The following is a 17,311-nucleotide window of genomic DNA, read 5'->3' as shown; positions in this document are numbered from 1 at the left end:
ACAAAAAAAAAAGTTAAGACTTTTCCTTCAACAAAAAATGTCTTTTCTTCAAATGTGTACATGAGCTGCGAGAGTTTTTCCTTTTCTCTGTGTGTGTCAGGGGGGTGGAAGTGTGAAACTGGAGACTTGATGAGGAAAAAATAAAGTTCATCTTGGAATGTAGGCCTGGTCTCATCACAGGGACGACGCCAAGCTCAATGAAGCCGAATCTTGAGAGTTTGGCCGTTGGCTGACCTCCATTCTCCAAGATTCTCTCCAAGACAACAAACGGTCTTGGGAAGGGGCCGCGCCTTTACATGGCAACCTTGGCAACCTGCTCTTCCAGTCTGGCGATTCGACGGTCTTGGAGGATGACACGGTCCCTGAGTGACTTGAACTCTCGGAGCACCTCTTCCAGTTTATCTTCTATTTTCTGTTCAAAAGCGGAAAGAAAGTCAGTGCGACCAAGTTCTTTACACACCTCGTTTGACTCTCCAGGACTGTTTACAATAGATTTTGGTTCCACTGCAAAACAAAATTTCCTGGCAAAATGAGAAGGGATTGGAGGCAATGAAGCCTCCAGCAGTTAACATTTTCCCTTGCTGTTCCACTGAATCATGACCCAAATACCAAAGTATGTGCTGATCCATAACTTTACGTGAATTGTTCCAACCATAATAATTACTGTGAATGGGGGAGTGCAAACGTCAGCAACAAGTTCAGTGTGCGAATTTGAAATGCGCTGCACTTTTGTCTCAGAAGAAACAAAAATCTGTTTTAAGGGACTAGTTATAATAAGAAAAGTAATCTAAACAAAAATCAGCAGTTAAAAAGGACAAATACTGGGAAATATGACATGTTTATACGTTCAACACTTACTACTGAGGGCTGTGGAGAAGCCCGCTTCTGGACAGAAGAAGTTGAGATGCTTTCTGCTTTTGTGGCTGGCTTGGTCTCCAGGACGTTTGTCTTGACCACTTTCAGATCCCGGTTCTTCGTGGAGACGTAGCCGTCTTTGAGCGAGATCAGGATGGGCCCTCCGTTCTTCCCGGCGAACCACTCCTCTGCCTCCAGGGCGGGATCGGGGCCGGCTGTGTCGGGATACAGGTCGTCCTGGAACAGATCCGACTGGGCAGGTGGAAACACAGGACATGTCGGGAGGAGAGGACACAGGACATGTCAGGAGGAGAGGACACAGGACATGTCAGGAGGAGAGGACACAGGGCAACATGCAGAAAGCTGTGGATGGACATCTATAAAGCAGCATATTTATTACTTGATATAAACAGACTTACCTTACGTGGGACCGTCATGATGATTGGTTCACACTTTCTCTCATGTAATTTGTAAAACCTACAGAGAGGATTAATATAATAATATCATTAATATCACACAGTAAGTACTTATTATATTAATTTCAACTTAATATCTATCACAAACGAAGACATTGGCTATTCAATTACTTACATTTATATATTAGTAAAGTTCATCAGTTTGTTTAAAAGAAATCTGATAATTTATCTAATTTATTATTTATTATAGTTGTTTAACCATGGTGTTGTTTTTAAACTTGATAATGTACACAGCTTAAACAGTCAGTTGATTAATCGATTAGTCGATTGAGAGAATATTAATAAGCTACAATTTTGATAATAGATATATTTTTGCCCACAATTCTCTGGTTCCAGCTTCTAAAATGTGAATATTTGGTTTTAATATTCTTCAATGATACCAAACTGAACATCTTTGGGTTTTGAACTGTTGGTCAGACAAAGGATATATGTCTGACATTTATATATGTAATAAACATATATGGAGCACAAACTGACTAAACACAAGAAAAAAACGAAACAAAAACATAATTGCTTCACTACCTTGCGATTTCACATTTGTTGACATCCAGGCCTCTTTTGGGCATGTACCCCATGCCTCTCTGGGGCTCCTTGGTGGAAAAGGTGTTGAGGTAGTGAACAAACGGTGCCTCGTCAGTGATCTCAAAGTACCGAATGCTGCTGTCGCCCTGCGGACACACAGTCACAGCTCAAAGTCCGTTTGTGGATTGAATTATTATAAATGGGAAACAAAATCGGAATCAGAAGGCTGCTCACCTTTCCACACAGGTAGACTATGTTGGTGTCGGGGTCATAGAAGGGCAACAGAATCCCATTACTGGAGTCCATCTCTTGAACACATATCGGCTCATCCATGTTTTCCTGGAAACACGAAATTCAGTATTTAGAGGGATACTAAAGTGTGGAAGACCCAAATCAAAGCCTTCATAAAACATGACTCCTGTTAATTAGATCTGGAAAAGTGCAATCACTGCGTTAATGCTACTCTTGGAATTTAACGCCCCCAGCTGGAGCTGAAGTGTACTGAAAATGAAAATTTGATTTGAAAAATATAATCCTCATTTCACATTCAGGCAGCACAGGAGAAACTGATGGAAACCACTGACAATTTTTGGACTTATACCCTCCACGTGTCATATAGACAGCAGTGTATATGTGTACGTATCAGTGTGTTATGGGTTGAATGAGATTCACTCCGGTGACGTACAGTTTTCCACAGGGCTAGCTGGCGCTCGCTCATGCGGCTAAATCCAGTGGTGAAAATGTTTCCGTCCGCTAAAAAGATGGCTCTCATTGGTCGAGCTCCCTCGTGAGCTTTGTCCTTCTCCTGAAAACAGAAACACACTTGTCAGATCGGGTCGCAGTGTTTGTACGCTTCAAGTCAACAGTTTGGTGGGTGATTCTGGGAAAGGTTATTCCACGCGAGAAGCATCCTAGCTCCAAATCCCCTGCAGCGTTTCCACTTACCGCAACAACCTTTTTTTTACGAGGGTCGATGACGCGGACCTTCTTGTCCTTGCAGGCGGTGCAGAGGAGGCTGCCATTGCGGCTCCAGCTGACACTAAAGATAACATCAGGGTGCATGTCCTCCAGGTTGATCATGGCCTCTCCCGTGCCCACATTCCAAATGATGATCTGGTTGTCGCACCCTAAATTGGACACACGCAGCACAGCCTGACTACACACACCTCCGACTCCAAGTTTATTTTAAGCACTTTACGTCAAGCAAAGCAGCACGACAGAAGGCAACCTGTGAGATAACTGGTCAGATTTGGAGTTCAGCTGTGCACAGAGGACAAACGGCAGGAGATACATAATCAGATACTTCAGTTTGAGGGCGCGGGGCACACCACAGGAGTCAAAGGTTACCTGCACTGAGGAGAACGTTGCGAGCGGTGGGATGCCAGGACACGATGCCGACCCTCTTAGAGTGGCCCTCTAACACGACTACAGGCTCTGAAAGGGGGGTCTCCAGCCCGTTCTCAGGGATCTGCCAAACCTGAATCAGAAAAACAAAACAGTTGAATACCAGACACAGAAAATCAGGAGCTACAGAGAAAAAGACAGTATTACTTTGTCTTACTAGACGTGTGAAGTTTGACAGTGGACATGCACAGGAAAACTCAAGCCAAAATAATATGGTGATCTTTTCCAAACACTGGGAAACAGCACTAAAAGACACCACAAACTACAGCCTCAAGGCGTACTGAAAACATATTAAACTCGACAAAATGTAACATTATAAGATACAAAAAGGCAGTATGTTAATGTGTATTACAGCATATTATATGCTATATTGTTAGTGCTCTTTTGCCCTATCCCATATTCGCCCTCACCTTTAAAATTTGTCAACAATTTTGTTCCTTACAGTAAGTCATTCTAAGTAAATAATGGATTGTTCCCTTCCATCAGATAATGCAACAAAAAAATAAAGGTATCAGAAGTTGTAGGGTAATTGTTAGTGTGACTGGTTATATATGTACTTATAATTGCTACTCTGTTAAAACACAAACATAATGAAACCTGGAAAAAAACTCAAAGCTCATGTGATTCTTTTGCGAGATTAACCGCGTCCTTACCATGACTGTGCAGTCCTCCGAGCCGCTGGCAATGACGAGGTCATTGTGAGGACACCAGTCGATGTCCAACACTGGGCCTGTGTGACCACATACTGTAGGGTAGACCTTGTCTATACGGCCAGACTAGGAGACAGAAGACAACTTTGTTACAAAGAGTGCAAGCTGCAGAGGAGCAATAACGTCCTGTGAGCTGATATCTGTCAGAGAGATATGAAAATGGCAGACGAACAGGGCTAATTTAACTACCCTGTGTTTTGTAGATGTTATATTCAGACATTTGCATGACTGCACGACAGTTATTGACTCTTCTATGACCATCAACTGTATCACACATCTGTCCTCATGCTGGGCTAAACAACAAGCAATTGACACAGAGAGCTTGAACAATAATTATAAATTGGTTTAAAATTACAATCAGAAGTCAACTGAAGGTGATTTATTTAATATCAATCATTTGACTCTAAAACAAAACCAGGGCCAGGACGTGTCAACCAGTATTTCCCAAAGATTGAATTCATGTGCGGAGGTCGACTGTGAGATGAAAAGGAATAAGTTTGACCCTCTGGGCCTGTTATGACCCCAAAAAATAATTTCAATGTGAGAACACAGTGTAACATTTCTACTGTTGTGACCTTATCCGTTCTACCTGAATATCCCAAAGCTTTAGCAGCTTCTCCTAGGGCAGGACATTATACAGATATCAATCAATTAACTCAGTGGCCGACAATGATGTCAATCCCCTCTGTGAGTATCATGTGTTCAGTGAGTGTTCAACTGTAACAGGATACACACTGGATTCCTTTACTATGAGGCAGATTTAAACATTGATTATCTGTGGTTTGTACTATAGATAGGAGCCTCGGGGAACAGCAGGACGGGGTCACAGCAGCAGTGTGCTGAAGGTCTGCTGACAGAGAACAAGCCTATAGGATTGATTTGCTACATGCTCTGAATCTCTGGGTATGCTTTACACCCTCTGTGTCCAATTTTGGTCTTCAGTTGCCAGTGTCATGCAGTTATTTATTCCTACTAGGGTTGGGCATCATCTATTGCCGACGGCTAACAGTCATCGACCACTGAGTCCTCTACCATTGTGATTTAAAAGCCCCCCCGTGGAAAGCTTCTACTTTTCGGTAGACTTCGCCCAACCCTAGTTCCTACCTGATAGTTTAAGCCTCTATGTGAAGGATTTGAACAGATCAGAACAAAACACCTGCAGTACACCAGCCCTTGAGGAGCAGAATTGAAGAGTGCTGCTTTAAATCATGCTATAAAGACTTATACATGTCAACTGAACTATACAGTATTTAAAGTGTATTTAAATTCTAAACCCATGATGGAAGCGGGGAGGTGCGGCATAACGTCCCTCACCTTCTGTAGAGGAAGGACCAGAAAGGCTCCTCCCCCACTGGCATCGATGATGATGGCAACAAATTTGGGGTTGACAGCACAGAAGGAGCTGTCCCATGTGACCCTGGACACGCGGATGTCATCGTAGCACTGGTCGTTCCTCACGGCCTGACCGAAGACATGGCGGAACTTGCTCTGTCGCACAACTCGCCGCAACATATCTGCACAGAGAAATAAGAGGGCAGTGAGTCGGAGTTAGTAAGTGTGAGTGTTTTGCCCAAAATGTGCCAAATTAAAAAAAAGGTGCCATTTTCCCACAGAAACTGATGTCTTAAAATCTGAAAATGAGCATCCTTCTAACCTTGGGGTTAGTTTGGTTTACTGCCAGCACAGTATGTCTGATCTGAGATTATGCTTGTTAACTGTGGCTGAGCTTGTTCCTGTGCATACCTACGGGCAAACATTTTTTCTCCAGCTGTATTTTCCTCCTCATCTCAGTGTCATTTTCCAGACTTATGCGAGACTAGTAAAAAAAAAAATTCAATTTCAAGATTTTATAGTGTATGGATGTCATTTAAACTGGAGGGCACTTATGCTCAATGTACTGTAGATGAGAGCAAAAAGTTTTAGCGGCCATCAATATTTAGGCTACCTGATGACGCCTCACAAAGTTAAATTAGCTCCACTGCAGAACACAAATCTGCAGCCCAGTAGTTTCTGTTATACAGCAAAAATCACAGTCAGGCAACTTTTCTTGGTATCTGAAAAGCGAGCTAATTCTTATCTTTCTACAGGGAATGTTTAATTACTTAAGAATAGCATAATTTCTTGTGTAAATGGGGGAAGATATTTTAGGGATTACTGATGTGGATGCAGCAAAAAGGTCTTAGTGAAAAATGTCTGCAGTGATGTTTTATTTTTACCACATTGTCTCCTGCGATCACACCACAGATGGCCTGCTGCTGCTCCACGATTCTGGAAATGATCTTGATTGTTGATCCACATTTAATGATCACATCGTGGGCTCAGTGCACCCTCAAGCACATTCACCTTTTCGTGTTTCTCCTTTAAACTCTCATTTCTGCCTCCAGCCTCAAGAGAAGTCATTCATGAGGAGCAGACCATTGTTTTCACAGCAGATTCCACTGCTGGCATTTTGACAACTTTGGAAATGGTTCGATCTGATTTGCAGCCAAAACATGAAAACCAATGGGAATTCTGCTAAAACTTGACCTGTCTTCGTTTTGTTTATTCTAATTAAATAAAAAAACTCTGTCTTTGATACCTGAGAGAGATTTTCCATCCTTTTAGTGACATGCTTTGCTGTGTAATTATGTGGAAAATATAATGTCTCAGGGCGGTAATTAAGCCACCAGTCTGAAGCGACACACTGAGCTGTTATACAGGCTACAGCATTTTTCTCCAGTTATCCAACAGGTCTGTCATCACACCAAACCACCTGCTTCTTCGCATTCAGTGACGGATTTTGAAAAGGGAAAAGATGATTCGCAGCCTTTTTTATCTAATGAAAATACAGATTTTTACAAATATATTATATTAAGGTTTTTGCAAAGGACTGAATAAAACATGCACCAGAGTCATCAAACTGTATCTGTGATTTAAAGGTGTCATTTTAAAATAGCTTTGTTGCTCAGCCTTTAGAAGTTTATATTGACGAGACTCATGTACCTGTATTTTGGGAATGTTATGTTTTTGTAAGTGTTTAGTTTTTCCTGTATTGTTAATGATTACAATGGTGTTGAAACACAAGAAATAACCTCCACAATCTGAATTCAGCAAAATAAGAGTGACGCCTTAAAGCCCCTACACACCAATTAAACACCCACACAGGTGTTCTCAATTACTAGGCCTGATTAGATCTTGTCTCAGGACTACGTGGGCGTGTACTGATTGATTGACACTCTCCTTTTCTAGTTTGGTTCACCTGTTGTGACACGACAACTTTTTATTTTGCTATGTATTTATTTTGCATCTTAATGATTCTTACATAGAGTTGATTCATGATTCTTACATGGTTAATATTTAGATTAAAGGAGTCAAATGAGTATTTGTACAAATTTTATCCCAAAAATAAAACAAATATTAAAAAGTCTGATGAGAACATGAGATATATGAGAATATTAAAATGGGCCTTAACCATATAACTTCAATCAACATAACAGCCTAAACTGCCCCATATAGTTCAAAGTGAGGACAGCTCTTTGCATAAATGGAAAATCACTTTTTTTCTTTTAAATGTTACACACAGCATACCAGTGCTGGACTTGTAGCCTTCATCTATTATCATAATCTGAGACTGAAATATAAAAGAAATGAACCATTTCAGACATGAGGCTTCTTATTAATCAAATACTCGCCCTGCATATAGTTGATTCATAGCACAATGTCCCACAAAGCTGTAAACGGTGATCATTGTTGCTGCACGGCTGCATAATACCTGGACAGCACAGGACTGCAGTTTACGGCTGACCAGAACGGTGTGTTCCCTCAGCCTCATTCCAGCCCCTGCAGGCTTTAGTTTATACCATACATTATTTCAACATGCTGCTGTCTACCCTACACCCTATCACCACCCAACACACAGTAGGACATTACTGAACATCATGATGGTTGCCTGACTGACAGCCTGACACTCAGTGTTAGGCCTTGTTTCAGCAGTTACAGACTGCAGCTGTGATGTTATTGTTAAAGAATTATTTGATGGCTTCTCTGATGTTAATAAAAATGTAGTATGCAGCAGCCCTGCAGGAGTCTGGCCTCCCTGTCTGTTATTTCACTGTCTGTCTGGACAACGCGACTAAATGGGCACAACGCCAAATATGCAATCTCTATCACTTCAGCCTAAGCTTATCCTAAAACCGGCATGTCAGCTACATTTCACAAGGTTCATGCTAAATGCACCGACTGATCTTACTCAAAGGAGGTGGAAACAGCTGCACTGTGCTAACGTTAAACAATGGTTGCTAGCTAACGTTAGCTGATGTTAAAACAAAGATCCGTGTGTCCCCTGCTCCCCATTACACAAGTAGTTAGCTACAAACTGAAATATCAAGATGATAACGAGACTCTGCTGTGATTTAAAACTTTTTTGCGAGTGATTTCAAACCAAGTAGTTGACGTTGTGGGAAAGCTTTTGTTACTAAAAAGATAATTTAGCAACGCTTGCTAACGTAACCGTTGCCGTTACTGAGACAACGGTATGCAGATTAAGATTTTGGTGAGTACGCCCCAGATGTGACTATCACTTGAAAACGCCACAAAGCATGTGGTTTGTTGTAACGTTACATTCGTAAAAATATAAGGCATGATAAGGAAAATTAAATATAACGTTAAAAGGTGGCGACAATAATCGTAGACCGTGTTCCGCCGCACTGGCCCGGCAGCTCGGCAGCTGTGCCGGGGCTGGTCCCGTCTCAATAGCCGCTGACACACAGAAACGTTACACCACAGAATAGGAGGCAACCCGAGGGGAGTGTTTTTTTTCTCTCCTACATTTTCTTTAAAATATCACACGTAGCCATGGGACTTATGCATTATGCCCATACATAGCTGTCCACTCGGAGTATATGGGTCATTTTTGTACAACTGCTCCACTAGCCGGCCAGTGTGTTTTGCATCCACACTGCTCTTCAGTTATAAGCTAGCTAGGATAGCGACCTAGCCTAGCTGCTAACTGTTAGCTGCGGTGGACCGCCGCCAGCTGACGCAAGTGCAGATATTTCCACCCAACGTTTTTGGCTGCTCCCATTCTCAAACCCATCCAGCGAGCTAAATGGATGCTGCACAGCCCCACCGACAGTTTACATGCAAAATGCGTAATGCAAAGAGACTTTTCAGGCTTCCTTACCTCCTAAATCTATGCAAGATTTTCGTAAGCACGGGGGTAATCAATCACAACACATGAATGTGGTAGTTTAGGCGCGCCCTTATCCTGCAGGACGTTGCTCTAGTATCCCTTGTCTCCACAAAAAAAAGCTCAGCCGCTATGCTCTTATTCCCCCTCCGGATGCAAATATGTGGCCCAGAGGCAGTGTTTTAAATCTAGTGGTATTTCAGATGCCAGTTGACAAATAGAGCATCCCTTGTCCGCTTCTCACCTGCGGAAGACTAGCAATCGTCTACTCTCATCGTTATTAAATTCAATAGGACCCGTTGACTACCGGCTACGGCACATGCGCAAACGAAAAGTCAGATTTCATTTCCCAAGGCTATGAATGGGGATGGGGCAGCAGGAGAATTGGGTTTCTCGCCACATCCTCCTCGTGTCTTTTGAAGTCGACCTGCTGAATCAATTCATTTTGTTCAGCTGTGCAAAAATGTGGATTTTCATTGCCAACAGCATCTTTTGTATAACGTCCCTCCCCTCCCCCTCTGTCCCATCCCATCCCACCCCACCCCACCCCAGCCTGCACTGCCCAAACACAATAAAGAACCCCCTATAGTCTCTGATGCACCCATACATCACAAGTATTCAGTGGAATCAGCTATTAATTATTCCCTCTGTTTGTCTTTTCAGTAATCATGTTGTCACAGAACGCATTTGCTCCCCATATAGTTGATTAAATGCTAGTTTGGAGTTTATCTTGCAGTTTAACCCATTGTAAATTGATGCCTAAGATGTGTGGACGGATGTAAAGGTCTCAATGTGAGTGTGAATCTAAAAATGGCTGTGAAAACTATTGTGAAACAAGCATGAAAGTTCATTCTTTACCTTGGAAATAGTAGTTTGACAAAACAATCCTTACTCGAGGTCCACTCACTAGCTTTTTCCAAGTCTTTTAACTGTATCACCCGGTCTTCATCAAGGTTAAGAACCAACTTCCATAATTGATTTATAAGCCAACACAGATGAGAAGTCCTAAAAGTGCTATGGATGATGAAATGTTAACGTATCTATCTCCACGACAAATGACCCCTGGCTAGTAAGTGGACCTTGAGTTGGGACATGTTGATGACCTTGCAAGTTGGTTTGCACTTAGGTGATATAAAATTTCAACAGTTCTGAGTTACTGAGTAATTATTGAGTAATTTCATAATCTAATCTAATGTGAAATCAGAAATACTTTCCTTAGATGCATAAGTAAGTATACTGTCTAATAATGCTGAGGATTTCAATTTTAGCTTATCCTTTTTAGGAGGATGTTAATATAACATAAATCATAAATTAATTAATGATAGCTGTAGAGGAAAAATGTATTTGCTTCTTTTGTTCCTTGCTTATTTCGAAAAGGTAAAGGGGTTTGGAGCTTGTCCCAGTATGCATCGACAGAGAGCGGGGAAACACCATGGACAGTTTCCAAGACTGCCACAGGGATTATTAAGGTAAACAAACACATTAATACTCTCATTTACACCTAGGGGTAAATCTCCGGTTGAACCTGAGCTGTATGTGTTCGGGTGAGGGGTATGGGAGGCATCTGAAGTTAACACAGGGAGAACATCCAAACTGCACACACACCAGGACCCAGACTCAAAACCCAGCACCGTTATAGGTGAGAGGATGAACTTGGTCAACTGATTAACTCACTTTTTTATCTTCAACAATCATGCTACTGAATCTCCGCCATGTGAAAAGTTGTTTGGGAAAACCTTGCTTTGTTTTATATTGAATTACTCTCCCAGTCATTCAGGAAAAACAAGACTCTTGATCGAATTAGGCTTAAACGTTTAAATGTTGTGTATTACATAACAAGACTTAGATCCTGTTGTTACCTTACTGGCAGAGCATGAATACATCAGCTGCTTTTAATAAAGTACAGGTTAGCAAACAGTTGCCTAATTGCACATCCAGCAGACACGGAGCAACATTATCATTTATTTAGAGTTGTGTTTCTGGCCACCTGGTTAATGGAAGTCCAATATTCACACTTCTTTTAGCTTTGTTTTGCTCTCCACTAACTGAGGGAAATATCTGGCTCTATCTGATAAATGCTTCAATATTTTCAGGAGCTAGTTTGAGCTACTTTGTCTGTCTGTTGTTTGGTGCTGGGCAGGTAGCATACAGCTGGTTTATCACAGCTTATTTGCAGAAAACAGCAACCTGAGAGAGAATGAAAATAGTAATATTACTGGCTGTAAAACCAAAACAAAGTTAAAAGAGGCTAAAAAGCTGCTTAGAGCTGAGGGGAACTGCTGCATTGGGTGGGAATTCTCTGTGGGTTTTGTCACAACAAGCGTCCATTTCCACGTTTCACGTAGTCAGTTGATCCATTGTTAATATAAAATATAGAAATATTGATTAGAGGAGCTTTAAATAAGATATTTGTGTGTTTTTTTTAATTTCAATAACAGCCAGTCAATTGTTTTCAGAAGGTCACAGTTAAAACCACAACTTCGTATCTTCAAAATGTCAACATTTCTCTATAAAATTTGTTCTTAACGCAACCATTCATTTTCAGTTTCAGTTCATCAAATTATATTTTAATAGGTTGCATACACAAATGGATAAGTGTTTTAAATCAATAATCCCTCAAGTAGTAATGTTGCACGATGAAGATGTACGAAATACAAATGTTCACATGACAGTCTGCGGTATGCAGTTTGAAAAGTACCCTTTCATCCTAATATATATATGTAACACTCGTGCTTTTTGGTGTATGGATGCTTTGATAAACCATTGCTTACCTTTCTTTTGAGATGGTTGAACTTCTAGTGGTCTCTCTTTGGATTTCTTTGGGACATCAAAGGTATCCTTCATTTGGGATACTTTCACACTTGGACTCTGCTCCTCCACCCGAACTTGAGCTTTGGCGCCTTCAGGTTTGACCCGAAGATGTCTTTGCATTTGATTTCTTTCTTTGATAATTTCCGCCACAGGCTTGTACGAACCCACCTCATTTCCATTTCCTGCATCCCTATCACTACTGTAATTAGTTATGTCTTTACGGTTACCATAGTTACCATGGCTGTCGTTGCTGAATCTTTCAGGTAGGCGCTCAGGGTAGATTTCTGTCTTCCCTGAACAAGCAGGTTTTGGTCTTTTGATTTCATTGTCAGATGTAGCCTCAGGTATGTTTAGAGTCTCTGTGGATGCAAAAGGATTTTGGGGCTTTTTCATAACAGGAGGAGGCAAGCTTTTATATCTGGATTGTCTCTCCAGGAATACTCTTCTCTGCATGTCCAGGTTTTGCGGCTCTTCCTCTGGAGACAGTTTTGCCATACGCTCACAGTACTCAAAGTTGATCATATCTCCGTACTGATCATCCATGCGTCCAAGCGAAAGATGTTCCCAAGGGCTGAGGTCAACCGACAGCGGCCGTTTGTTGGTCGGCACTGTGTAAGTGCCCCTTTCGTCCCACAGCAAGCACATGTCCTGATTAGTTGGAGTGTGGCATGGAAGATCTTTGTTAAAATGAAAAGTGTGTCTCCTCTTGACCCTCTCCTCAGAACGCAGATGATCTTTGCCTCTTCTTTGCACATCAGTGGACATTAATTGTGCAGTTTTGAGCTTTATAAATGGGTTTTTAGGTTTTTTGGGGACAGGCGGAGGTGGACCTTTAACTTTGGGCTTTTCTTTTGGCATAGACATGTCTTTAGAATCAAATGAGGTGGGCATGGCGTCTGGCAACATCTGTGGATTTACCATGCTTGTACTGAGTTGTGTTGCCACTGATGTGTCTCTCTTTGGCAACAGATGAGTTACAGGTGGAGGGGTGATGACAGCAGAGAAACATACAAGCTCGCTCTCCCTTTTTAAGCTCGCGACCTGTATCCTTCCATCACCGCCTTCATTCCCTGGCAGAGGAGGACAAGAGATCAAATCACATTGTTCCAATGAAAATGAGGGAGGGTCTTGCAGTAGTGGTATTTCAGAGCTAGGGGGCTTTGTGAGGTGAGAGTCGGCTGCTTTGCAGAACACTTGGCTGCCCTCTGTCTTGGTACACAAACTAAGAGTTCCTACTTTAGCCCTCTTGGAGACAGCCCCAGCAAACCTGCTCTGATGGGTCTGATCCACTCCCACTTCTGTTTTTTGTGCAATAAATCCCAAATTGTGGCTTTCCTTATCTTCATGTTCTGATTCTCTTAAAGAAGGATCTACCTTTTCCAAGCAAGTTTCCCCTTTTGACTTACTCTCTCTCTCCTCACCCGGCTCCTCCTGCATAATCAACTGTATTGCATCATCAAGCTTGTTTTCCAAATCATCAGTGCGCTTTCTTAATCTTTTCACAGAGCCGCCATTGTCTGGTGTTAACAGGCGCTCCTTATTAATGTTAGTCGAGACTTGCCCTTTGCTGTGGTCATTCACGTTTTGCTCCCTGTCTGCTTTTCCTCTCCCAGTTGTCTCAGTATGGGCAGCTCCAACATGACTGACTCCTTTTAGCCGACACCTGCTGCCTGTCACTTCAGCCAAATGTTGACCCATTTCCCTCTCAAAACCCTTTGCATGTGCTTCCACACTGTCAGTCGTGACTGAAAATGAGTCAGACTTTCTTCTGCTTTTCTTCTCAAAACGCTTTTCTTGAAGGGCATTCCTGGAAGGTTGTTGAAGGTTATCGTCACTGTAGCTAGCAGAGGCGTCTTCCTCAACTCTTTTAGTAGATGATTGAATATTCTCTGTTTTTGTCCTGTCTCCAAAAGTGATGTTATTTTCCCCGTCAGATGACATCCAAGTCTCATCCTTCTCAAGCACCACAAAGTCTTCCTCATTAGTGGGATTGTATGAGGCTGTTAGATTCCTAGTCAGAGTGTCAGGACCTAACTTGCCCCGACCCAGTTCTGATTTCTTCCCATTTCCCTGCTCCTCCATAGCTGTAGTCCCAGTATAGGCCACAGCCTTGCTCTCAAACCCTTTCTTTTTGTTTAAAGTTTGTCTCGTCTCCTTAGGGATCAGGACAGTTTTTGACTCCTCTGCCGTTGGAGTGACACACCGGCTCTCTCTGTCTCCACCCACCCACTCTCCCCTGGTGTTCAGAGGGTGCTCCCGCTGACCTAGAGGCCTGATTGGCTGCCCAGTTTGGGGGTCTGTACGTGCAGAAGTGACTGTGATCTCTCCTGCGTGCCCACTGGCCGGGCTGCTGACACTGATCCCACTAATCCTACCAATACTCGGAGGGGTCGCAAACCTGCCATCGCCCTGATGTCTGCTCTCATCATGCTCTGCTGTCTCTGACTGTTCTGTCTCTGCTGTTTGCTCAGACCAGTCTGAATTATCAAGTGACTCTTCATCCTTTTCTGACAGCTTCTCCAGCTTCTGGCCCATGGTTGTCCTTCTGTCTTAGCATTAGGAAGAGAGAGAGACAAATGTCAAGACACAGAGGCGGTTTTATAAGTAAGTTACACTGGCGTAACGAGGATGGCTTGCCTCCCCATTCCAGTGAAATGAAATCACACAACAGGCATTGCGGCCTATTTTTAACTATCTTGAATCTTTCTCTATTTTTGTATATTCTTCTATACGGCTCTCATTGCCCCCACAAGACCTCTCTATCTATCTCTCTCTATTCTGTCGGAAAGGAATGCTGCGGTGGCTATAATTAAAGCTGGTCTGACTGCTGCCAGTGAGTCAGGAGGCCAAAAAGGAAACCAGACAAGTGAGATAAGAGGTCAGCTGCCAGGTGACAAGGTCAAATAAAACACTCAGAGAAAATTTCATCTAATAAATGCTGCTATACACGAACTATAAATAATTTAAAATCATATTGATACACTGAAACCGAATGGCTTGAATTTCATCGATGTCTTGTTTTTGTACGTTTCAGAGCTAGCACAGTGTTAGACATCATGCACTGTCAATTATGGTTCAGAGACAAAGCGTGTTTGTACTGTGTGCGCTTCCCTTCAAACTATCTAAATGTTTATGGTTGTTTTGGTTACGGGGTGGGTAGAAAGGTCACCTGGAATACGTGATTCAAGTCACAAGTGCCCTGAATTGTTTGTCTGGGGCTTGATGAGAACAGAGTTTAACGACCAGCATGATTGATAGTGGAAGAGAGATTATTACACAGCTGAAAACAGCTCAACAGACTTTAAAGTGGTATGTGGAATCTGAGTATTTTTAGCTCACAAACAAATAACTAAATGTGCACAAGTATTGTTACATCAGGTAGGCTTTGCAGGAGCGTACACTTGTGTACTTGTGTTAATCTAGATGAATCAGAAGAAATGCTAAGCTAATGTTCTTTGATTTTGTTGGCTGAAAGGTGAGAGAGGAAAGAGAGGTGACTGAACCTCTTCTCTCTCCTCTCCTGCTTAAGCTATTTCAAGACTGAGAGGCGTTGAGTGACACTTTCAAGCCTGTCTGTTTTACCAATGTGAACATCCACAGAACGTAAAGAAAACTACTGCCCCTGAAGCTTGGCTACTCTACCCCATACATTCACATGAGCTTTATTAGGTTATTAGGTTTTAATAGATGCCAAGACATTTTAAATTGGTCCAGAGCTGAGATTTGATGTGCAGAAAGCCCCTTTGAATAGTTTACATTACCTGTGTTGGACCAGCACCTGACTGAATCACACTGATGTGCAGCTGTCTTCTGTTTGTTGTGTCATGCCACAAACTCTGTCCCTCACCTGGTTCCTTTAGCCACATTAGAGCTTTCATCTTTAACCAGCTGACTTTATTGAACTGTAACTCTGGTTTTGTGGTATGATGTGGCTCACAACAATCCAACGGCTTGACAGATGCATGCTCTTGCAGCTTTAGTGTATTTGAAGTGTTATTTTGGGATGGATGCGTTATGATGGCAGCAGTGGAAGGCATCTGTGACATTGGCTGGTGAAACTCCCTCCGTCATTCTCTCTCCATCTCTTTTTCCATTTCTCTCATGCTTCCAATACTAAGCACACAGTTTATAAGAAACTTGTGACTTTGAGTACACAAACTATTAGCCAACAGAGTGCTGTGCCTTTCCTTTAGAGCATTACGTGCATGACATGTAATAAGCTCAAATTCAAATAGTCAGTACGACAGGATGATATTCAGACACATAATCTTGTTTGACAGTAAAATTTCCATAGCATTCTGTAAGGCAGGACTTGGGGTCATAAAAAGATAAATGTGCTCGACGGATATATGCAACGTACCAGCTCATAATAAGCTTTTTCTGTGGCTTGAATAACATAGCATACATATTAACATAATATCACAGGAGTGTTAAGTATCACCATATTCATTACAGGCATGGCCCTTAAATAAAATCTCTTCTGTCATTGAGGTAGAAAACAAACAACTTGCAGTTTTGGAAGTTATCTAATAAACTATAGAGTTACACTGACATAAAACCATCACAGATTATAGGTAAATACTTACTGAGGCTGATGTTTAAAGCTGATGCTCTGCTTGTCCGTCGCCCTGTTGGACTTTGATGTTTCTGGGAGATCTTCTCCTTCAGCCGTCACCTGCCCCATGATGTCAGACTGACTTCATTTGACTAATTCAATAAGAGTGCCCTGTCCATTTAACTAAAAGAGCCAGTGAAGGCCAGAGGCAGACAGAGATGATTCATATGATCAAAGATGTACAATATGTTGCGACAAAGGTATGTTAAAAAGAAAACAGACAGAGTAAATCAAAAATATAGATCCTTTTTTCACCAAAATGTGTAAATACAATGAAATCAGTGTGGTGATAACTGCTGAGCTGGCCATATTTGAAGCAAGCACAGCAATCGACTTCACTGAATAAACAGATTATGCAGAGGAAATGGTTTATTTCCATGATAAACATTAGACTGGACATCATTTTAACAAAATGTAAAAAAAAGTGCATTACACATGAACATTGGCAATGTACAATACAGTACACAAAAGTTAACAAAAAACAATTAACGTAACAAAATCTTACTCCCAGGTAGGTTTTCATGTTCAACATTTTCCACTCGTCTCAACCTTGCATGCTTTGGGGCAGACTTGTGCTCTATAAATACACTCTACAAATGCCTGGATCCCCCTTTACCACACAATATGTCTTAATATCCTTCTTCACAAAGTCCTCAACGTCTGGCTCTTTAGTAGGATTGTCAGTTTGATGCCTGCTGCCTGGGAATAATGCAATAAAAAAATTCAATCATTGCCATTTTTATTAGAGCCT

At 41.9% G+C, this 17,311-nt stretch overlaps 1 protein-coding gene across 1 annotated transcript; it reads right to left on the bottom strand.

Moving 5' to 3' along the window:
- Positions 1-61: 61 nt before the first annotated feature.
- On the bottom strand, positions 62-5,479 carry coro1cb (coronin, actin binding protein, 1Cb). Its single transcript, XM_070924199.1, has 10 exons — positions 5,282-5,479; positions 3,911-4,033; positions 3,201-3,330; positions 2,799-2,980; positions 2,539-2,658; positions 2,088-2,192; positions 1,854-1,999; positions 1,275-1,332; positions 859-1,107; positions 62-412 (listed from the first exon to the last, which is right to left on the bottom strand). Exons 1-10 carry the CDS (start codon positions 5,477-5,479, stop codon positions 293-295), a joined length of 1,431 nt encoding a protein of 476 aa, XP_070780300.1. The 3' UTR covers positions 62-292.
- Positions 5,480-17,311: the final 11,832 nt, after the last annotated feature.

This window comes from Enoplosus armatus, chromosome 18 (assembly GCF_043641665.1).
Source record: "Enoplosus armatus isolate fEnoArm2 chromosome 18, fEnoArm2.hap1, whole genome shotgun sequence".
Classification (NCBI taxonomy): domain Eukaryota; kingdom Metazoa; phylum Chordata; class Actinopteri; order Centrarchiformes; family Enoplosidae; genus Enoplosus; species Enoplosus armatus.
This window is presented reverse-complemented; position numbering and strand designations above follow the sequence as displayed.

Coding starts and splice junctions, on each gene's coding strand:
- coro1cb (XM_070924199.1), bottom strand. CDS start 5,479: ATGTTGCGGCGAGTTGTGCGACAGAGCAAGTTCCGCCATGTCTTCGGT. Junction 2,981..3,200: donor CAACGTTCTCCTCAGTGCAG/GTAACCTTTGAC, acceptor TGTCCAATTTAG/GGTGCGACAACCAGATCATC. Junction 1,108..1,274: donor TCATGACGGTCCCACGTAAG/GTAAGTCTGTTT, acceptor CCACCTGCCCAG/TCGGATCTGTTCCAGGACGA.